This window comes from Solanum stenotomum, chromosome 1, assembly GCF_019186545.1.
Source record: "Solanum stenotomum isolate F172 chromosome 1, ASM1918654v1, whole genome shotgun sequence".
Taxonomy (NCBI): Eukaryota; Viridiplantae; Streptophyta; class Magnoliopsida; order Solanales; family Solanaceae; genus Solanum; species Solanum stenotomum.
Genome location: NC_064282.1, coordinates 85826256 through 85843728, shown reverse-complemented (window position 1 = coordinate 85843728; position 17473 = coordinate 85826256). Strand labels below are relative to the sequence as shown.

General features: G+C 35.2%; 2 protein-coding genes across 2 annotated transcripts in view; both read left to right on the top strand.

Moving 5' to 3' along the window:
- The window catches only part of LOC125864367 (sphinganine C4-monooxygenase 1-like), a 752368-nt gene that overhangs the window by 45474 nt on the left and 689421 nt on the right, over positions 1–17473 (top strand). The gene's annotated exons all lie outside the window — the stretch shown is intronic.
- Positions 2581–5522, top strand: LOC125858172 (uncharacterized). The gene is made up of 4 exons (XM_049537865.1): positions 2581–2658; positions 3591–4038; positions 4435–4973; positions 5034–5522. The coding sequence occupies exons 1-4, from the start codon at positions 2581–2583 to the stop codon at positions 5520–5522; spliced, it is 1554 nt and encodes a 517-aa protein (XP_049393822.1).

The following is a 17473-nucleotide window of genomic DNA, read 5'->3' as shown; positions in this document are numbered from 1 at the left end:
TGAAGTAGAAATATATTATTCTCAAATTGAAAAAATGAAATAGAATGATAGAATTTGATAACTTTATATCAAAATAAAATCTCATTTTTCAGTTCACTTGCAATATTATTTGAAATAATAATAAAGATATGCATTTTACAATGTCCGATGCACTACATACCTTGTATTTGACAAAAATATAATTGCTTACTTGGATGAAGGAAAACACATAAAAGTCACATTTTCTTGTAAAAGGAAAAAAACGAGAAGGCATAATTTGCGTTAATTATTCCAAATATTAAATATAAATACCAAAAAGAAATTATTTTAAGAGTCTTTTTGACATTAGTTCTAAAAATTACTTATTTTTAAAAGCACTTTTTTAAAATAACTTTTCAGGAAGTGCTTTTGAAAAAAATAATTTGTGTTTGGCTAACTCATTTGAAAATTATTTTAATAAGCAAATTGTGTTTAACTAATCTTTTTTTAAAAATACTTTTGAGAGTCAAATTACGAAAAGGGCGTACCAATGCATTTTTAATGTTAAGATTATTTTATAGAGATAAATTATTTTAAATATATATTATAAAATTTTAAATTGAATTCTTATAGTTATTAAATTAAAATGTACCTATTCAAATTTTCAATCTATATTATACATATATGAATAAAAAACAAATTAAATATTGACATAATATTAACATGATGAATTAAAATATAATTAAAAAAATCAAGCAAATTAAATCACTACATTAAAAAAATCACAAGAAAAATAAATAAGTATAAGAGATGTATTAGTAAATATGTATATATGACAGAGATATTTTGGTCTTGAAATAAATAAATTTTTATTTTTGCTTCTATTTTTTTAATAAGCAGAATTTTTATCTTCTTTCCAAACGTAGAAAAAATTGTTTTTGCTTCCATTTAAAAGCACTTTTATAGATTATCCAAACACCTTATTTTTCAAAAAAAATATCTTTTTTCTAAAATAAGTGTTTTTGGTCTACCAATGACAAACATGCTCTGAGAAGTAATGTAGGGATCAAAATGAGTTATTCTTGCTTCCTAGTTTTTCATCTGTATATCATTTACATTTCAAAGTCTTCTTTCTTATTACACTCGCTTCATCCTAAAATATATTTGTCATGTTTTATTTTCAGAGAGTCAAATTATATAAAACTTTTATCAACATTTTTAAAATGTATTTTTTGTTATATTAATATTAGAAAAATTGCAACGTATAGCTTATAAATATCTATTTTTTAATTTTAATGTATTGACTTTATTTAATTCAATTTAGCTCAAAAACTTAATTGATTTGACTCTCTAAAAGTAAAACATATCAATTATTTTAGAATGGAAAATATAAATATTTTGTAGATTCTACTTTCTATACTAAGCTTTTAAAAAAATATTATTTCTCTAAAACGACATATATACATACTATTATTAGAAAATGCCCCCCCCCCCCCCCCACCGAACTTGGGGGCCTAGTGGCCTTAGACCTCACCCTCCAGCCTCTCCCCAACAAATTTCTTGGAAAATGTCTCTTGGAATTTTTGGGCTTTGTCCCTATTTTTTAAGTATAAATTATAGGAACCACATATTATAAGTACTAAATAACATCCTATCCCTTCTAGTTTTTTATTTACCAAAAATCCCTTAAAATGGATGTTTGCGGGATACATAGCGTTGTGCACAGGATACATTAGGTTTGATACATTCCACATAGCGGGATACATAACATTGTGCACGGGATACATTAGGTTTGATACATTCCACATAGCGGGATACATAGCGTTGTGCACGGGATACATAGCGTTTGATACATTCCACATAGCGGGATACATAGCGTTGTGCACGGGATACATAGGCAAATAAGGGATTTTTGAAATTTTTGAAATAAATAGGGATAAATGGATATTAAAATAAGTAAAGGAGTGTAGTTAAGTAATTTGTCCATTTTTTAATGGTCTTTAATTTATGTCCTTTTGTAATAAATTATTTCACAAGACATAAATTTATATTTCATATCATAATATTTTATAAATTATGTTCGAATAAAATGTCAGTTTCAAAAGAGTTTATATCTCACTAGACATATATTGACAAAAATAAGAAAATCAAAAGGTGAAATGTGTGATTCATTACCATAAAAATAATTTTTAGTGACAATAAATATGCACATTAACAAAGATTGCTAAAATATTTACCAGCATATTTAATTGTTATTGGATTTAGTGTCGCTATAGACTTAAGGGATATTTACAAAGAGTGCTAATTTCCTCTAAAAATATTTAGCAATAATTAAACTATTACAGTTAATTAAACGTCGCTAAAAATCATTTTTGGTGTAGATAATACTTCATACTTCCCAATAATTGTAATTTTAATTTGTTGCAACTGTCTCACTTGATAGACACACTTCTGAATGATCTCCTTAGTGTAAAAAAAGAAGTTGCTTTTGAAATTAAAAACAAATATAAAGTTTTTTTGCATACATCATTTTCTAAAAGTGAGAATCATATAATCCTATAAATACTTGCATGTATTCCTTTAAATTATTGACCATTTTCCCTCTTATAAAGCATATATAATATGGCTTTAACTCATAGAAAACTTGTTTCCTTTATGATCATCACATTTTTCCTTGTTATAGATCATACATCTGCCGAAGTAAGTACTCTTTTTGGTTCAATTTGTACGACACATTTTCTTTTTTTAGTTTGTCCGAACGAAGCAAATTATATTATTTTGTATTTAAAAATAATTTAACTTTGATCCAAATTTCCGTTGGAAAGGTACAACGAAATAACATATATTTATGATAGTGCACATTAGGAGTAGAGGTAGAATATTGCTTACGGATTCAGATGAACCTAATGACTTTTGCTTAGATATGATTAGGAATAAAGATACTCAGAACAAAGTGGCAGTGGTCTTTGTGGTGGATTAGATGAGAGAAGTGAGACTGAGATAATTCAGACAAGTGAAGAAAAGATGGCCCGATGCCCCAACCAAAAAGTGAAAGGTTGGACCTGGGAGGTCAGAGGAGAGATAGATGTAGGCCAAAGATGTAGCGGGGGGGCCGGCCGGAGGTGATTAAACAAGACATGACAGTCCTCAGCTTACCAAGCATATGACCTTAGATAGAAAGGTATGAAACTCAGGAATTAAGGTAGAAGGTTAGTGGACAGTCAGCCACGGTTTAGTTTCACTTACTATTATTATTATTTTATTATCTCTCGGCAATTTTTATTACCACTTGTTGTCTTTTTTACTTCGGTATCATGTTATTGTTGTTGTAACTATTATTTTCTCTAGTATTTTCAACATGACTTCTTCTATTTCTTTTTTCAAACCTTCTTTGAATAGTTTTACTTTGAGTCTAACATCTTTCAGAAACTACATCCCTAACTTCACAGACGTAAGGTTTGCGTAAACACCACGCTTTCCAGATTCCATTTGTGGTATTACACTGAGTATCTTGTTGTCGTGTTGTATAAGTATATAATTGTGAATCTAGTAACTAAGATGAACTATGAGTTTAGTGACAATTCAGAATCATTTGGTCACTAACTTTTTGCATATTTGACTTGAATATACAGTGGTTGAATCATGGTGGTGACATCACAAGAAGGTCAGCTCCTGGAGAAATTTTAATCAGCCCAAGAACAATAAACAGATTGAAATTAAGGTTGAAATTCTTAGCCGGATTCGACATTACAGCAACCCCAGCAGTTGCAAATGGAGTTGTTTACTTCCCATCATGGAATGGGAATCTGTATGCAGTGAATGCAATAAATGGAGGACTCATATGGCAACAGAATCTTACAAGGCTCACTGGGCTGCCCCCAGTAAGATCTGTGAATGTGACAGTGTCAAGAGCAACACCAGTTGTGGCTAATGATCTTTTACTTGTGGGGATTTATGGACCTGCTGTTGTGATTGTTGTGAGGAGGTTAACTGGAGCACTTGTTTGGTCCACTCTGCTTGATCCAAGGCCTCTAGCTCTTATCACTCAATCAGGAACAGTTCTCTTGGGGTTAGTTTCGTGTCCCTCGATATTTGTTACTATCTATTTCACTGTTTGTTTCTTGTACTTCGATTTGTTATTTTTTCTTGAGACTACAGTCTATCTATATTTGAGATAGGGGTAAGGTGTGCATATGCTCTATCGCTAGATGTGTCAGATCTTCCTAAAACTATGCATCTTTAGAGGATCTGACATAAGTGCGGTAACACTTTTGAAGGGTCCGAGCAACATGACATATTAAGATGTGCTAGGATACTAAATTTGTCCACAACTTTCTTAACAGTGGATATTATGTGGGAGTATCATCAGTGGAGAATACTGTACAACCAGCTGCACAATGCTGCCATTTAGAGGCAGCCTAGTAAGACTAAATGTTAGAACTGGTGCAATTATATGACAAACCTATACACTTCCAGACAATGGTGGGCACCTCGGAGGCTATTCCGGTGCAACTATATGGGGAAGCAGCCCAGCTATTGACATAGCCAGAGGACATGTCTATGTAGGAACTGAAAATCTTTACTTAGCTCCACCAGAAGTGTTGAAATGCCAAGAAGCTCAAAACAATCGAACAACGTCACCAACTGTTCCTGATCAGTGTTTTGGTAAAGATATTCATTTTGATTCAATTCTTGCACTGGATTTGAATTCTGGAAAAATTGCTTGGGCTACACAGCTTGGAGGCTACGACGTTTTCACTTTCGCATGTTTGGTTCCTAATAATCCTGATTGCCCACCCGGACCTAACATGGATGCTGATTTCGGAGAGGCGCCAATGATGCTAACCATATTTTCAAATGGAAGACTTTGCGATGTTGTGGTGGCTGTGCAGAAAAGTGGCTTTGCTTGGGCGCTTGATCGCAACAATGGAAATATTGCTTGGGCGCTTGATCGCAACAATGGAAATATTGCTTGGGCGCTTGATCACAACAATGGAAATATTGCTTGGTTTAAGGTAAAGTCCTATAACTAGAATGTTCATCTTTTTAAGTACTCTTCACATCATATCAATTAGTATTTTAATTTGGTTTGTGATGTAGAAAGCAGGACCGGGGAGCTTGGAGGGAGGAGGAATATGGGGGGTGCAGCCACAGATGAACGGCGAGTTTACACGAACATAGTCAATGGAAACAGAGTACCTTTCGCACTGGCACCTACAACTCAAAACACAACAGCTGGTGGATGGGTGGCAATGGATGCAAACACAGGCCAAATCCTATGGACCACTGCAAATCCTAGCAACGAGACGTCCCCTGGGCCGGTCACCATAGTTAATGGAGTTCTCTTTGCAGGATCAGTGGCACCTAATGGACCTCTCTATGCCATGGATGCCAGTAATGGAAAAATCTTGTGGACATTTAACACTGGAGCTACTATCTATGGGGGTGCATCAATTAGTTATGGTTGTGTCTATATTGGCCATGGATATTTAGTTGGTCTAGCTAAGTTGTTCTATCCAACTTGGACCAGCGGGACTTCACTCTTTGCCTTTAGCATTGTGTGAAATTAATAGATATTTACAAATTAATGTATTTTCTCTTTCTAATAATAGTTGTGATACTAATAAGTTTCCCTACCTAATGATCATGTTTCTAGTTACATTAGTAGGTGTTAATGATGTAAGTGTATTTCACTTCATACTTCAAAATGATAGATTACACCTAAAAAATATACACAAAGCTAGGCACAAAAGGTCAAGAGCATATCTAATCAGATCATGCCTTTACCTACTACAATATTTGACTATTATCCTACACAATTACCTACAATATTTCAACCAAATAAGCTCGCATGTAGCAAGAGCCATAGCTCGATATTCTGCTTCTGCACTAGATCTGACAACGACATCTTGTTTTTTACTTTTCCAAGAGATTAAATTGCCACCAATCATGACACAATATCCGGAAGTAGAACGTTTATCTATTGGAGAACCTACCCAATCCGCATCTGTTGGAGAACATGCCCAATTCGCATCAGAATATCCAATGATGTCAGTGCGACCTTTGTCTTCATATAACAATCTCTGTCCTATAGCTCTCTTGATGTATCTGAGGATGCAAATCACTGCGTTCCAATGATCTTTACATGGAGCTTGGAGAAACTGACTAACCACACTTACTGCAAATGAAATATATGGGCGTGTAATAGTGAGATAATTCAATTTACCAACTAGTCTTTGATATCTACCAGGATCTTCCAATGGCTCCCCCTGTCCAGGAACGAGTTTGATGTTTGGATCCATAGGAGTGTCAATAAGTTTGCAATTTAACATGCATGTCTCCTCCAATATGTCCATAGCGTATTTTCTTTGTGAGATAGAAATACTTGTCTTGGATTGTGCTATCTCAATGATCAAAAAACACTTTAACTTCCCCAAATATTTGGTTTGAAAGTGACTGAACAAATGCCGTTTTAGCTGAGATATTCCTTCCAAATCATTCCAGTTATGACAATGTCGTCAACATAAACGACCAAATACATTTTTTTCTGGATCATTATGTCGATAGAAAATAGAGTGATCTGCTTTACTTCGAGACATCTCAAATTGTTGAACAACAGAGCTAAATCTGCCAAACCATGCTCTCGGAGATTGCTTGAGGCTATATAGAGAACGTTAGAGACTACATACTAAGCTCGACCCCCCCGGAGCAACAAATCCAGGAGGTTGCTCCATATAAACTTCCTCAGCAAGTTCCCCATGCAAAAAGGCATTCTTAATATCTAGTTGATGAAGCGGCCAATGATGCATTGTTGCCAAGGAAATAAGTAGTCGGACATATGCAATTTTGGTAACGAGAGAGAATGTATCACCATAGTCAAGACCATAAATTTGGGTGTACCCTTTGGCAACAAGGCAAGCTTTCAGTCGATCAATTGTTCCATCCAAACCCACCTTTACTCTATAAATCCATCGACTTCCAACAATAGATTTCCCCTTCGGTAACTGGACCAATTCCCAAGTGTTATTGGTCTGTAAAGCTTTCATATCTTCAATCATAGCATCTCTCCACCCTGGATGTTCCAACGCTTCACTAACAGTTTTTGGTATAGGTACAATAGATAGGGTAGATACAAAGGTATAATATAATGGGGGCAACCAATGATAACTTAAACAGTTATATCTCTCTGGTTGTTGATTTCGAGTAGAATGTATACCTTTGCGTATGGCAATTGGTGGCGTTGTTGCATCTGATTGCATGATGAATGCATGACTGGAGCAGGTGACGAAGGAGCAAGAGATGAGTCATCAGGAGTTACCATTGTATCTGGACTAAGATTAGTACCATCATTGTTATCACGAAGAGGACGAGCACACGTCGGGTGTATACTTGAAGAGGAGGATGAGTGGTTTGAGGGTTGTTTGGAAGACTGACTTGTGGTAGAGGAAGTATAGGTACTGGCAGAATTTGAGGAATTAAATTTCTGCTTGTAGTGCTTGGTGTAAAATAGGGAGAAGTTTCAAAAAATGTTACATCTGCAGTGAAAAAATATTTATTTGTTTTTGAATCATAGCACTTGTAACCTTTTTGGTGATGAGAGTATCCTAGAAATACACACTTAATTGATTTTGGTTGGAGTTTGTCATTTCTAGTACTTTGGTCATGGACAAAGCAAGTACATCCAAACATTCTCAAAGGTAGATGATAGGGATTTTGACCTGGAAAGAGAATTGAGTGAGGGCTTTGATGTTGCAACATAGTGGATGGCATTCTATTTATCAAATAACAAGCAGTGAGAACGGCATCCCCCCAAAAGCAAAGAGGAACATGATGGTGTATAAGCAAAGTACGAGCAGTTTCAATGAGATGCATATTATTATGTTCGGCTACTCCATTTTGTTGAGGAGTATATGCACAAGAAGTCTGGTGAGTGATTCCTTGAGACGACATGCAATTGGAAAAAAGAGATGATAAGTACTCTTTGACATTATCACTGTGTAATACCTTTATTGAAACACCAAATTGATTTCTTATCTTAGCACAAAAATTTTGAAAAAAAGATAATACTTCAGAACTATTTTTCATTAAAAACATTAAACACCCATGTGCAACGGAAAATCATCAATAAAGGTAACAAAATATTGAAATCCTAAACTTGAAACAACATGACTAGGCCCAATACATCTGAGTGAACAATGCCAAACATATATGTGGCCCTATTATTGACTCTTTTGGGAAATGAAGTGCGACTATGTTTTCCAAGTTGACAAGACTCACATTCAAAAGAAGACGAAGTGGAAAGACTAGGAATTAATTTTTGAAGCTTTGCAAGACTTGGGTGACCAAGACGATTGTGGAGAAGATCAACTGAGGTAGTGGAAGTGAAGGCAACTAGTGGTGGTGATTTAGACATGTGATACCGTCCGTGTAACTCATATCCTATTCCAATCGTCTTCCTCATTCTCCAGTCTTGTACAACAAAAGAGTCGGCCAAAAAAGTGACACAACAGTTGAGGTATTTGGTTAATTTGGTAACAAAAATCAAATTAAATAGGTATTCAGGAGAAAATAAAACTGATTTTAAAGAAATAGAGGGATGAAGTTGCACGTCCCCTATTCCTTTTACCGCAGTTCTTGATCCATTAGTAAGAGTAACTGTAGAGAGGGTTGCAGAATGAATAAGATTTGAGAAAAGATTCTAATTACTAAAGATATGGTCAGATGCACCGGAATCAAATATCCATGGGCATGTGGGTGAAGACCTGGTTAGACAAGCAAAGGAATTACCAGTTTGTGAGGTGCTAGATAAAGGTGACTGTCGTGTAGCTGCTTGATACTGGGAGTAATCACTATAATCTGTTATAGACAAAGTAACAGAACTGGCTAGTTGACCACATGTGTCTTTGTGGGTCTGAACCGTGTTAGTCGTACTCCAATTGTTAGTACGTGGTGGTCGACCATGCAATTTCCAACAAGATTGTTGAATATGGCCTGGCTTGTTACAGTAGTTGCAATTTGGCCTAGAGTTTCTACTGTTCCCCCTTTGATGGACATTCTGTTCCTGTGGATTTTCATTTTTTACAACTAATACAGATGTCTCAAAGTTATTGGTATCACTTGTTTCCGAACCACTACACAATAATTGAGATGAAATGTTGATTAAGGAAGGAACTGAGGAACTTGCTAGGATTTGATCCCTTACAGAACTTAGATCAGATCGAAGTCTTTTCAATGTTAAAACCATAAAGAACTTATCTATTTGTTGCTCTTGTGTGGTGACAATTTCAGAAAGCAGCATGAGAGAATCAAATTGATCTTTCAAGGTATCTATATATCCTAAATAACTTGCCATATCTTGATTAGTCTGCTAAAGTTGGACTAAGACTGAGACAACCTTGTATATATGTTGGATATCATTCGTCTACAAAGGCTTAGATTTATTCCAGAACTTATAACTAGTTTTACAAAATTGAAACACGTTGAGTAATTTAGGATCTAAAGAGTTCCATAAAAGATTTCATAATTGAGCATCAATTCGACTCCACTTAGTCCTTTCACTAACAATAATATCACTAGTAGTTTTAACCAAATGATCTTCATATCCTTGTCCCATAAACCACATCTCAACAGATGAAGACCATGGTGTATAATTATTGCTACCTTCTAATTTCATGGTAGTAATAAGTAGAGAACTAGAAATAGAGGAAACTATCGATTTGACATCACCTGAAAATGCAATTTTCTAAGAGACATCAGTTAGAGATTCACCTTTCTTTGACATTATGGCTTTAACAACTAAATGAAATACAAAAAGTGTTTTTTTTTTCAGATCTGAACTGAACAAAAGTTTGCCAGAAATAGGAAGAAACAACCTATGAAAATGACTATTTTTTTTTTCTAGAAAACTTTTTTGATTTCTGAAAAATTATAAGGGATATGTTGGCTAAGACTAGAATGAATAGTTAACCCTCACAAACTTCAAATGTAAGTTTGAGATGGCTTTGTAAAACCTATCGGAAGTGGCTTCTAGTAAAAGAAAAAGGAACAGTCGGATAGTCCTGGAAGATCTGTTAGAACAGAAAAAAAAGAAGATATCAACTTGAATCTCTACAAAAATAGCAGAGGCTCTGATACCAAGTTAATGATGTAAGTGTATTTCACTTCATACTTCAAATGATAGATTACACCTAGAATATATACACCAAGCTAGACACAAGGTCAAGATCATATCTTATCAGATCATGCCTTTTACCTACAATATTTGACTATTATCCTACACACTTAGCCTACAATATTTGACTATTAGATTCTTAAACTTATGAACTCAACAATCAGACTTTTTGGAGATTGTTCAAAACTCGGAATATGAATGTGACATGCAATGCAATGTGGAGACTCCAGTGTAACTTAAAGGTTCTAAGAAAACATCTGAGTAAATGGTCTAGAGAGACCATTGGGGATATTCATGAGCAGGTTAACAAATGGGAGACCAGAGTTCAACTTCTTGAAGAACTGGACACTCTAAACAATAATGAACAATGCATGGAAGATTTCAACAGGGAGCATGCAAAATATGTTAAATGGCTTGAAATGTAGGATACTTTACTAAAGAAAAAAACTATATTTAATTGGTCCAAAGATGGGGACTACAACAGTAAATATTTTCACAGTGTGCTAAGAGGCGAAAGAAAGAAACTTCTTATTCACAGAATCAAAGACTACAGAGACAACTGGATTGAAGGGGACAACATGATTGCAAGGGTTGTTATTAGACATTACAAGAATCTCTTCAATATGTGGCAACCTAACTAGGACAGTGGCGCTTTAGATTGCATACCAAAGATGATTACTGAAGAGGATAATTGTATGCTTCACAGAGCAACCAGAGAGGATGAAATTGAACCTGACAGCTTCAATGGTAAGTTTTTTCATACAAGTTGAGATATTATTAAATATGATGTTTGTGACTTTGTTGCTGAATTTTTCTCTGAAAAAAACTTACTAAATATTTCACTCACACATGTTTGGATCTTATCCCTAAAATTGAGCCCCCTTCTAACTTTTTTGAATTAAAGTCTATTACAGTGGGTCTGAACCATGTTAGTCGTACTCCGATTGTTAGTACGTGGTGGTCGACCATGCAATTTCCAACAAGATTGTCGAATATGGCCTGGCTTGTTGCAGTAGTTGCAATATGGCCTAGAGTTTCTACTGTTCCCCCTTTGATGGACATTCTGTTCCTATGAATTTTCATTTTTTACAACTAATACAGATGTCTCAAAGTTATTGGTATCACTTGTTTCTGAACCAATACACAATAATCGAACTGAAATGTTGATTAAGGAAGGAACTGAGGAACTTGCTAGGATTTGATCCCTTACAGAACTGAGATCAGATCGAAGTCTTTTCAATGTTAAAACCATAAAGAACTTATCTCTTTGTTGCTCTTGTGTGGTGACACTTTCAGAAAGCAGCATGAGAGAATCAAATTGATTTTTCAAGGTATCTATATGTCCTAAATAACTCGTCATATCTTGATTAGTCTACTAAAGTTGGACTAAGATTGAGACAACCTTGTATATATGTTGGATATCATTCGTATACAAAGGCTTAGCTTTATTCCAAACTTTATAACAAGTTTTACAAAATTGAAACAGGTTGAGTAATTTAGGATCTAAAGAGTTCCATAAAAGATTTCATAATTGAGCATCAATTCGACTCCACTTAGTCCTTTCACTAACAATAATATCACTAGTAGTTTTAACCAAATGATCTTCATATCCTTGTCCCATAAACCACATCTCAACAGATGAAGACCATGGTGTATAATTATTGCTACCTTCTAATTTCATGGTAGTAATAAGTAGAGAACTAGAAATAGAGGAAACTATCGATTTGACATCACCTGAAAATGCAATTTTCTAAGAGACATCAGTTAGAGATTCACCTTTCTTTGACATTATGGCTTTAACAACTAAATGAAATATAAAAAGTGTTTTTTTTCAGATCTGAACTGAACAAATGTTTGCCAGAAATAGGAAGAAACAGCCTATGAAAATGACTATTTTTTTTTCTTTTTCTTGAAAACTTTTTTGATTTCTGAAAAATAATTAGGGATATGCTGGCTAAGACTAGAATGATTGGTTAACCCTCACAAACTTCAAATGTAAGTTTGAGATGGCTTTGTAAAACCTGTCGGAAGTGGCTTCTGGTAAAAGAAAAAGGAACAGTCGGATAGTCCTGGAAGATCTGTTAGAACAGAAAAAAAGAAGATAACAACTTGAATCTCTACAAAAATAGCGGAGGCTCTGATACCAAGTTAATGATGTAAGTGTATTTCACTTCATACTTCAAATGATAGATTACACCTAGAATATATACACAAAGCTAGACACAAAAGGTCAAGAGCATATCTTATCAGATCATGCCTTTTACCTACAATATTTGACTATTATTCTACACACTTAGCCTACAGTATTTGACTATTAGATTCTTAAACTTATGAACTCAACAATCAGACTTTTTGGAGATTGTTCAAAACTCGGAACATGAATGTGACAGGCAATGCAATGTGGAGACTCTAGTGTAACTTAAAGGTTCTAAGAAAAAATCTGAGTAAGAGACCATTGGAGATATTCATGAGCAGGTTAACAAATGGGAGACCAGAGTTCAACTTCTTGAAAAACTGGACACTTTAAACAATAATGAACAATGCAGGGAAGATTTCAACAGGGAGTATGCAAAATATGTTAAATGGCTTGAAATGTAGGATGCTTTACTAAAGAAAAAAACTATAATTAATTGGTCCAAAGATGGGGACTACAACAGTAAATATTTTCACAGTGTGCTAAGAGGCAAAAGAAAGAAACTTCTTATTCACAGAATCAAAGACTACAGAGACAACTGAATTGACGGGGACAACATGATTGCAAGGGTTGTTATTAGACATTACAAGAATCTCTTCAATANTGGATCTGTAGTAATTCACAAGCTTGGAAGTTCATGGTCAATGCTAGACATGCTGTTAAACCTAACACTTTCTGAAAAATTAACAGTGGTAGTTGTAATATGTGGTCGGACTATTGGTGTGAGAAAGGGCCTCTGGCTATTCTGTACCCTGACCATATGCATAATAACAACGCCAATGTTATGGACTATATTGATGGCGGTAACTGGAACATAAATAAATTAAGGGAAGATCTCCCTGAACATATTGTCCTATATATTGCTAACATTTCTATTGGGGATGCTAATAATAATGACTATGCTGTTTGAAACATTACTCGAAATGGTCAATATACAAATTCTTCTGGTTGGCAAAGCATAAGAGAAGTGAGACAGAAAGATGGCATCCCGAGTAAGGTTTGGCACAAATGCTTACCTTTCAAAATATCCTTTTACCTGGAGAATGATGCTCAAAAAGCTATCTTTTGATGAGGTACTCCAAAGGTTTGGTAATCTAATGGATACCAAATGCCTATGTTGCACAATACCTCAAAATGAATTAATTCAACATGTGTTTAGTGATAGTGAGATGGCTAAGCATATGGAATAATTTTGGAAACCCCTTTGGAACCAATCACTAAGGAGGCAACATTAGAATTCTCTTCAATGCTTGGTAGAATATGAACACTGCCAATAGTGTGCATAAAATGGTACAACAAATCAGTCCCATGTGTATAGCATGGGAAATCTGAAAAAATTGGACATCTTGTAGATATGGAGATCAGACCAAATATTTGACAACTAGAATGGAAGTGCAAATCTTATGGAACATTAAAGCAACTATTTGTGTTCCCAACTTGTGACATAACAGGAAAATGGGTTCGAATTTGCTCAAGAATTGAAAGGTACAGACCTATTGTTAGATGGAGGCAAGTTGTTTGGACCAAGCCTATGACCGGTACATCGAATGGAAATAGTACCTTCTACTTCTCTTATCAACAACTCCCGAAAGAAGAGAAGGGACTCTTTCAACTAGATAGATGGCAACTACCTTGCAGAAGAAGATGATATGACAAATGTAATTCTTTTGTGGGCATCTCCAACCCTACACTCTATTTCACTCTCCAAATATAGAGTTCTCTATTTTTTCAGACAACCAACTCCTACTCAATTCTCTATTTTACTCTCTAAAAAAGAATCTTCTTCTCTTTTCTCAATATTATATTATTAATTTTATTTCTATTTCATTTTCTTATTTCATAATATAAACCCATTCTTTCTTTTTTCAAAATAATCACCCTATATAATTTTCATGTAATATAAAATTATTATTATTTTAAAATTCTTTATTTAGTATAAAATTATGTTTTATTCTAAATTTTAAAGAACAACTACGAAAAATTGAAAAAAGAAATCAGCAAGCACAACCACAATCACAAACACAACAATTCTCTAGATCATACACTATCTTTTATTAACACTATCTTTTTTTTTTAATATTGTTAAATCTGAAACAACCTACCAGATTACTAAATTATTGTTGTGATTTTTAAAATTATTATGTTATGTATTGTATTGTTATCTTGTATTTACATTATTATGTCATGTATTGTATTTTTAAATTACAATTTTTATTTTATCATTTAAATTTGTGCATTCTTCATAGTGAAAATCAATAATAATACTATCAAATTATCTCTTAAAGTGACGAAAATTGAAGAAAAAAAAATATTTAAATTATTGTTAATTCTGGATGAAAGTAGTATATACTAAATAATATATTTTTTAAAATGTTATATTATATTTAAAAAGAATTTAGAATATTAGAAATTTAATTAATAGTCTTATATGAAAAATAATATGTTAATTACAAATAGTAGAAATAATATTAATATAATAAAAAAAGTGAAATAGAGAGGTGAATAGTAGTTCTCCAAATTTGGAGAACTATTCACCTCTCTATAAATAGAGAATAGAGAGCTTTACAGAGAGTGGTTGGAGACCCAATTCTCTATTTTACTCTCCAAATATAGAGAATAGAAAGTAAAATAGAGTGGGATTGGAGATGGTCTTAGTTGAATCTTGTATTTTTCTTATTGAGTAGAAGGTTATAGGTTTGTTGCCTTTCCTTTTTTGATGTCCTAATTTCCACTATCTATTTTTGCTAGAGGTTAGGTACATGCCCCCCTCTATTTTTGTGTAACTTATCTTGGAAATTATAGACATGGTAGGGGGTCAAACCAAACTCCCCACACCTAATTGCTTTAAGTTGTGATGGTGATGGCTTAAATTTAAGAAGAAAAAAAAAGGCTTAAGTCATCCACGGCCACTTAAAGTTGTCCGCATAATTCTGTAATGACCCTCTTGGTCATTTCTGTGTCTTGCCTTCTGTGTGTCATTTAGAGCGTTCCTATAGCGACCCCAAGTCATTTATGACTTGCTAGGACTGACAGTTCGGTCACCTGGTCGTTCGTTTGGTCTTGGTGCGAGTTTTTGTGTTTTGGAGCTTATGAACCTTGAACGATCATTTTCGATCAAAAATTCAAGAAGATGACATCGGAATCCAATTCTGACGATTTCATCAGCTCCGGAAGGGTCATTTTAGGCTAGTAGCATGGTCGACATGACTCCCGAGGTTTTCAGTGTGAGTCGGTGCGATTAGGCGTTTTAGCCTTTGAATTTTGGCTTAAGTTTGACTTTGGTCAACATTTTGAGTAAACGCACTCAGATGAGAATTCCGTCAGCGTGGTTAGCTCCGGAATGTCGAGTTTGGTCTAGATTGACCCTTCTTTTGTGTCTGGAGGTTTTCGATATCTTTCCGAGCCCTTTTGTGGGTTTTGACTTAAAATGGCTTTTGGAAGTGGGACCCACTTTTTATCGAAATGACCTCTGATGGAAATTTCGACTGCGCCGTTGAGTCTGGAATATCGAATTTGGTATGGTTGCATATCTCGTTTGCGTGCACGGGGTTCCGAACGAGTTCGGAGCACCCCGTCGGAATTTTAAGTTTTGGGAAATTGCAGATTTTCTGCAATAAATTGCAGAAAATCAGCCACTTTTCCCAAACTTCAAACCCTCATCTCTCTCTCATCTCTCAACCGATTTGGGTGATCCAAAAGGCTAAGTTGTGAGATTTTTCGAGGACAACGTGTTGGTGAGCTCGGATAGTGATTTGGAGTCTCCGTTTGAGGTAAATTTCGAAAAATACCTGCTGCCAGACCTCTTTTTGTGAGCTTGATTTTGGAAATTTTTGAGACTTGTTTTCTTAGCCATTTTAGATCCGATTTTGGTGATTTTTGAGGCTATCTTGAGTGGTTTTTCGAGGAGAACATTGTGGTGTTGTTAGATTTTACTGTAGATCGCCCGTTTTTGGTAAAAACGCTGAATTAGCTGCTGTCCCATTTCTATTCTTTTGAGAAAATTTGGGTTTTAGTTGCTTGTTGATATTGTGTTGTTCCCGAGCCCCGAATTGTGTCCCATTATGGGAAATGAGCTGGGGGAACTGGTTAGGACCCACTTTTGGGGTTAATTTCGGAATTTCCTGCGCGGGTCCCACGATTCCCGTTTTGACTCCAAAATTGACCCGTCTCTGTTTGTTGTGATTTTGGTGTCTAAACGACCGTATTAACGTTGTGATACTATTTTTGATAGCGGGGAAGCGTCTCGAGACCGTTCATAAAGGGAAAGCTCCGAAGGAGTGATTTTGGAGCGCGTGTGATCGACCTACAGGTAGGCTACGATTTTCCTCTCTTAGATTGAGCTCGAGAATGTGAATGCATGTTGATTAGTTGGGATTTGGGTTGGGTAGTTATTGAATCGTGCATAGGTGTTAAGAAATCATGTTTTCGATCTATTTCGGGAATTATCGGGTAACTGTGAGCTTGCTTTGTGTTATTAACGGACCCTCCTCTCTATGTGGAGTGCTTGCATGCTTAATTATTGTTTATTTGAAGCATGTTGGGCCTTAGTTTAGGTTTGACTGAGGCTTGCCTTAGAAATACATGATTCGGATCCGATAGGCCTTAGTTTTGCCCCGACGTCGCTCGGCCGGCTTAGATCCCTGCAGAATGGTGTAGCAGACTTGAGTCAGATAGTTTGGGCCTTAGTTAGGCGATACTCTTTCTCCGACTATAGTTATCCTTATTTTTCCCCGATGTTACGGCTTCACGAGTTACGTCGGCGACACTAATTCTACTTCGCAATTTGAATTTGGTTTTCGATTTGGTTCCAAGGACTTACATTGATTGGTTATGTGTGGACGGCATTCCGCGGATATTTATGAGTATGGATCAATTGGGACTCTTTCAGCAGCTACATTGGCACATTTATAGAGCATCCGGTTTAAGGTTCAGCCTCTATTGCCCATACACTTATATAGAACATCCGGTTTGAGGTCCGGCCTCTATTGCCCGTACACTTATATAGAGCATCCGGTTTGAGGTCCGGCCTGTAATGACCCTCCAGGTCATTTTTAAATTAAAGAATTCATTTCATCGTTTAGAGCGTTCCTGTAGCGACCCCAAGTCATTTATGACTTGCTGGCAGGGATGGCTCGCACGCGTGGTAGGGC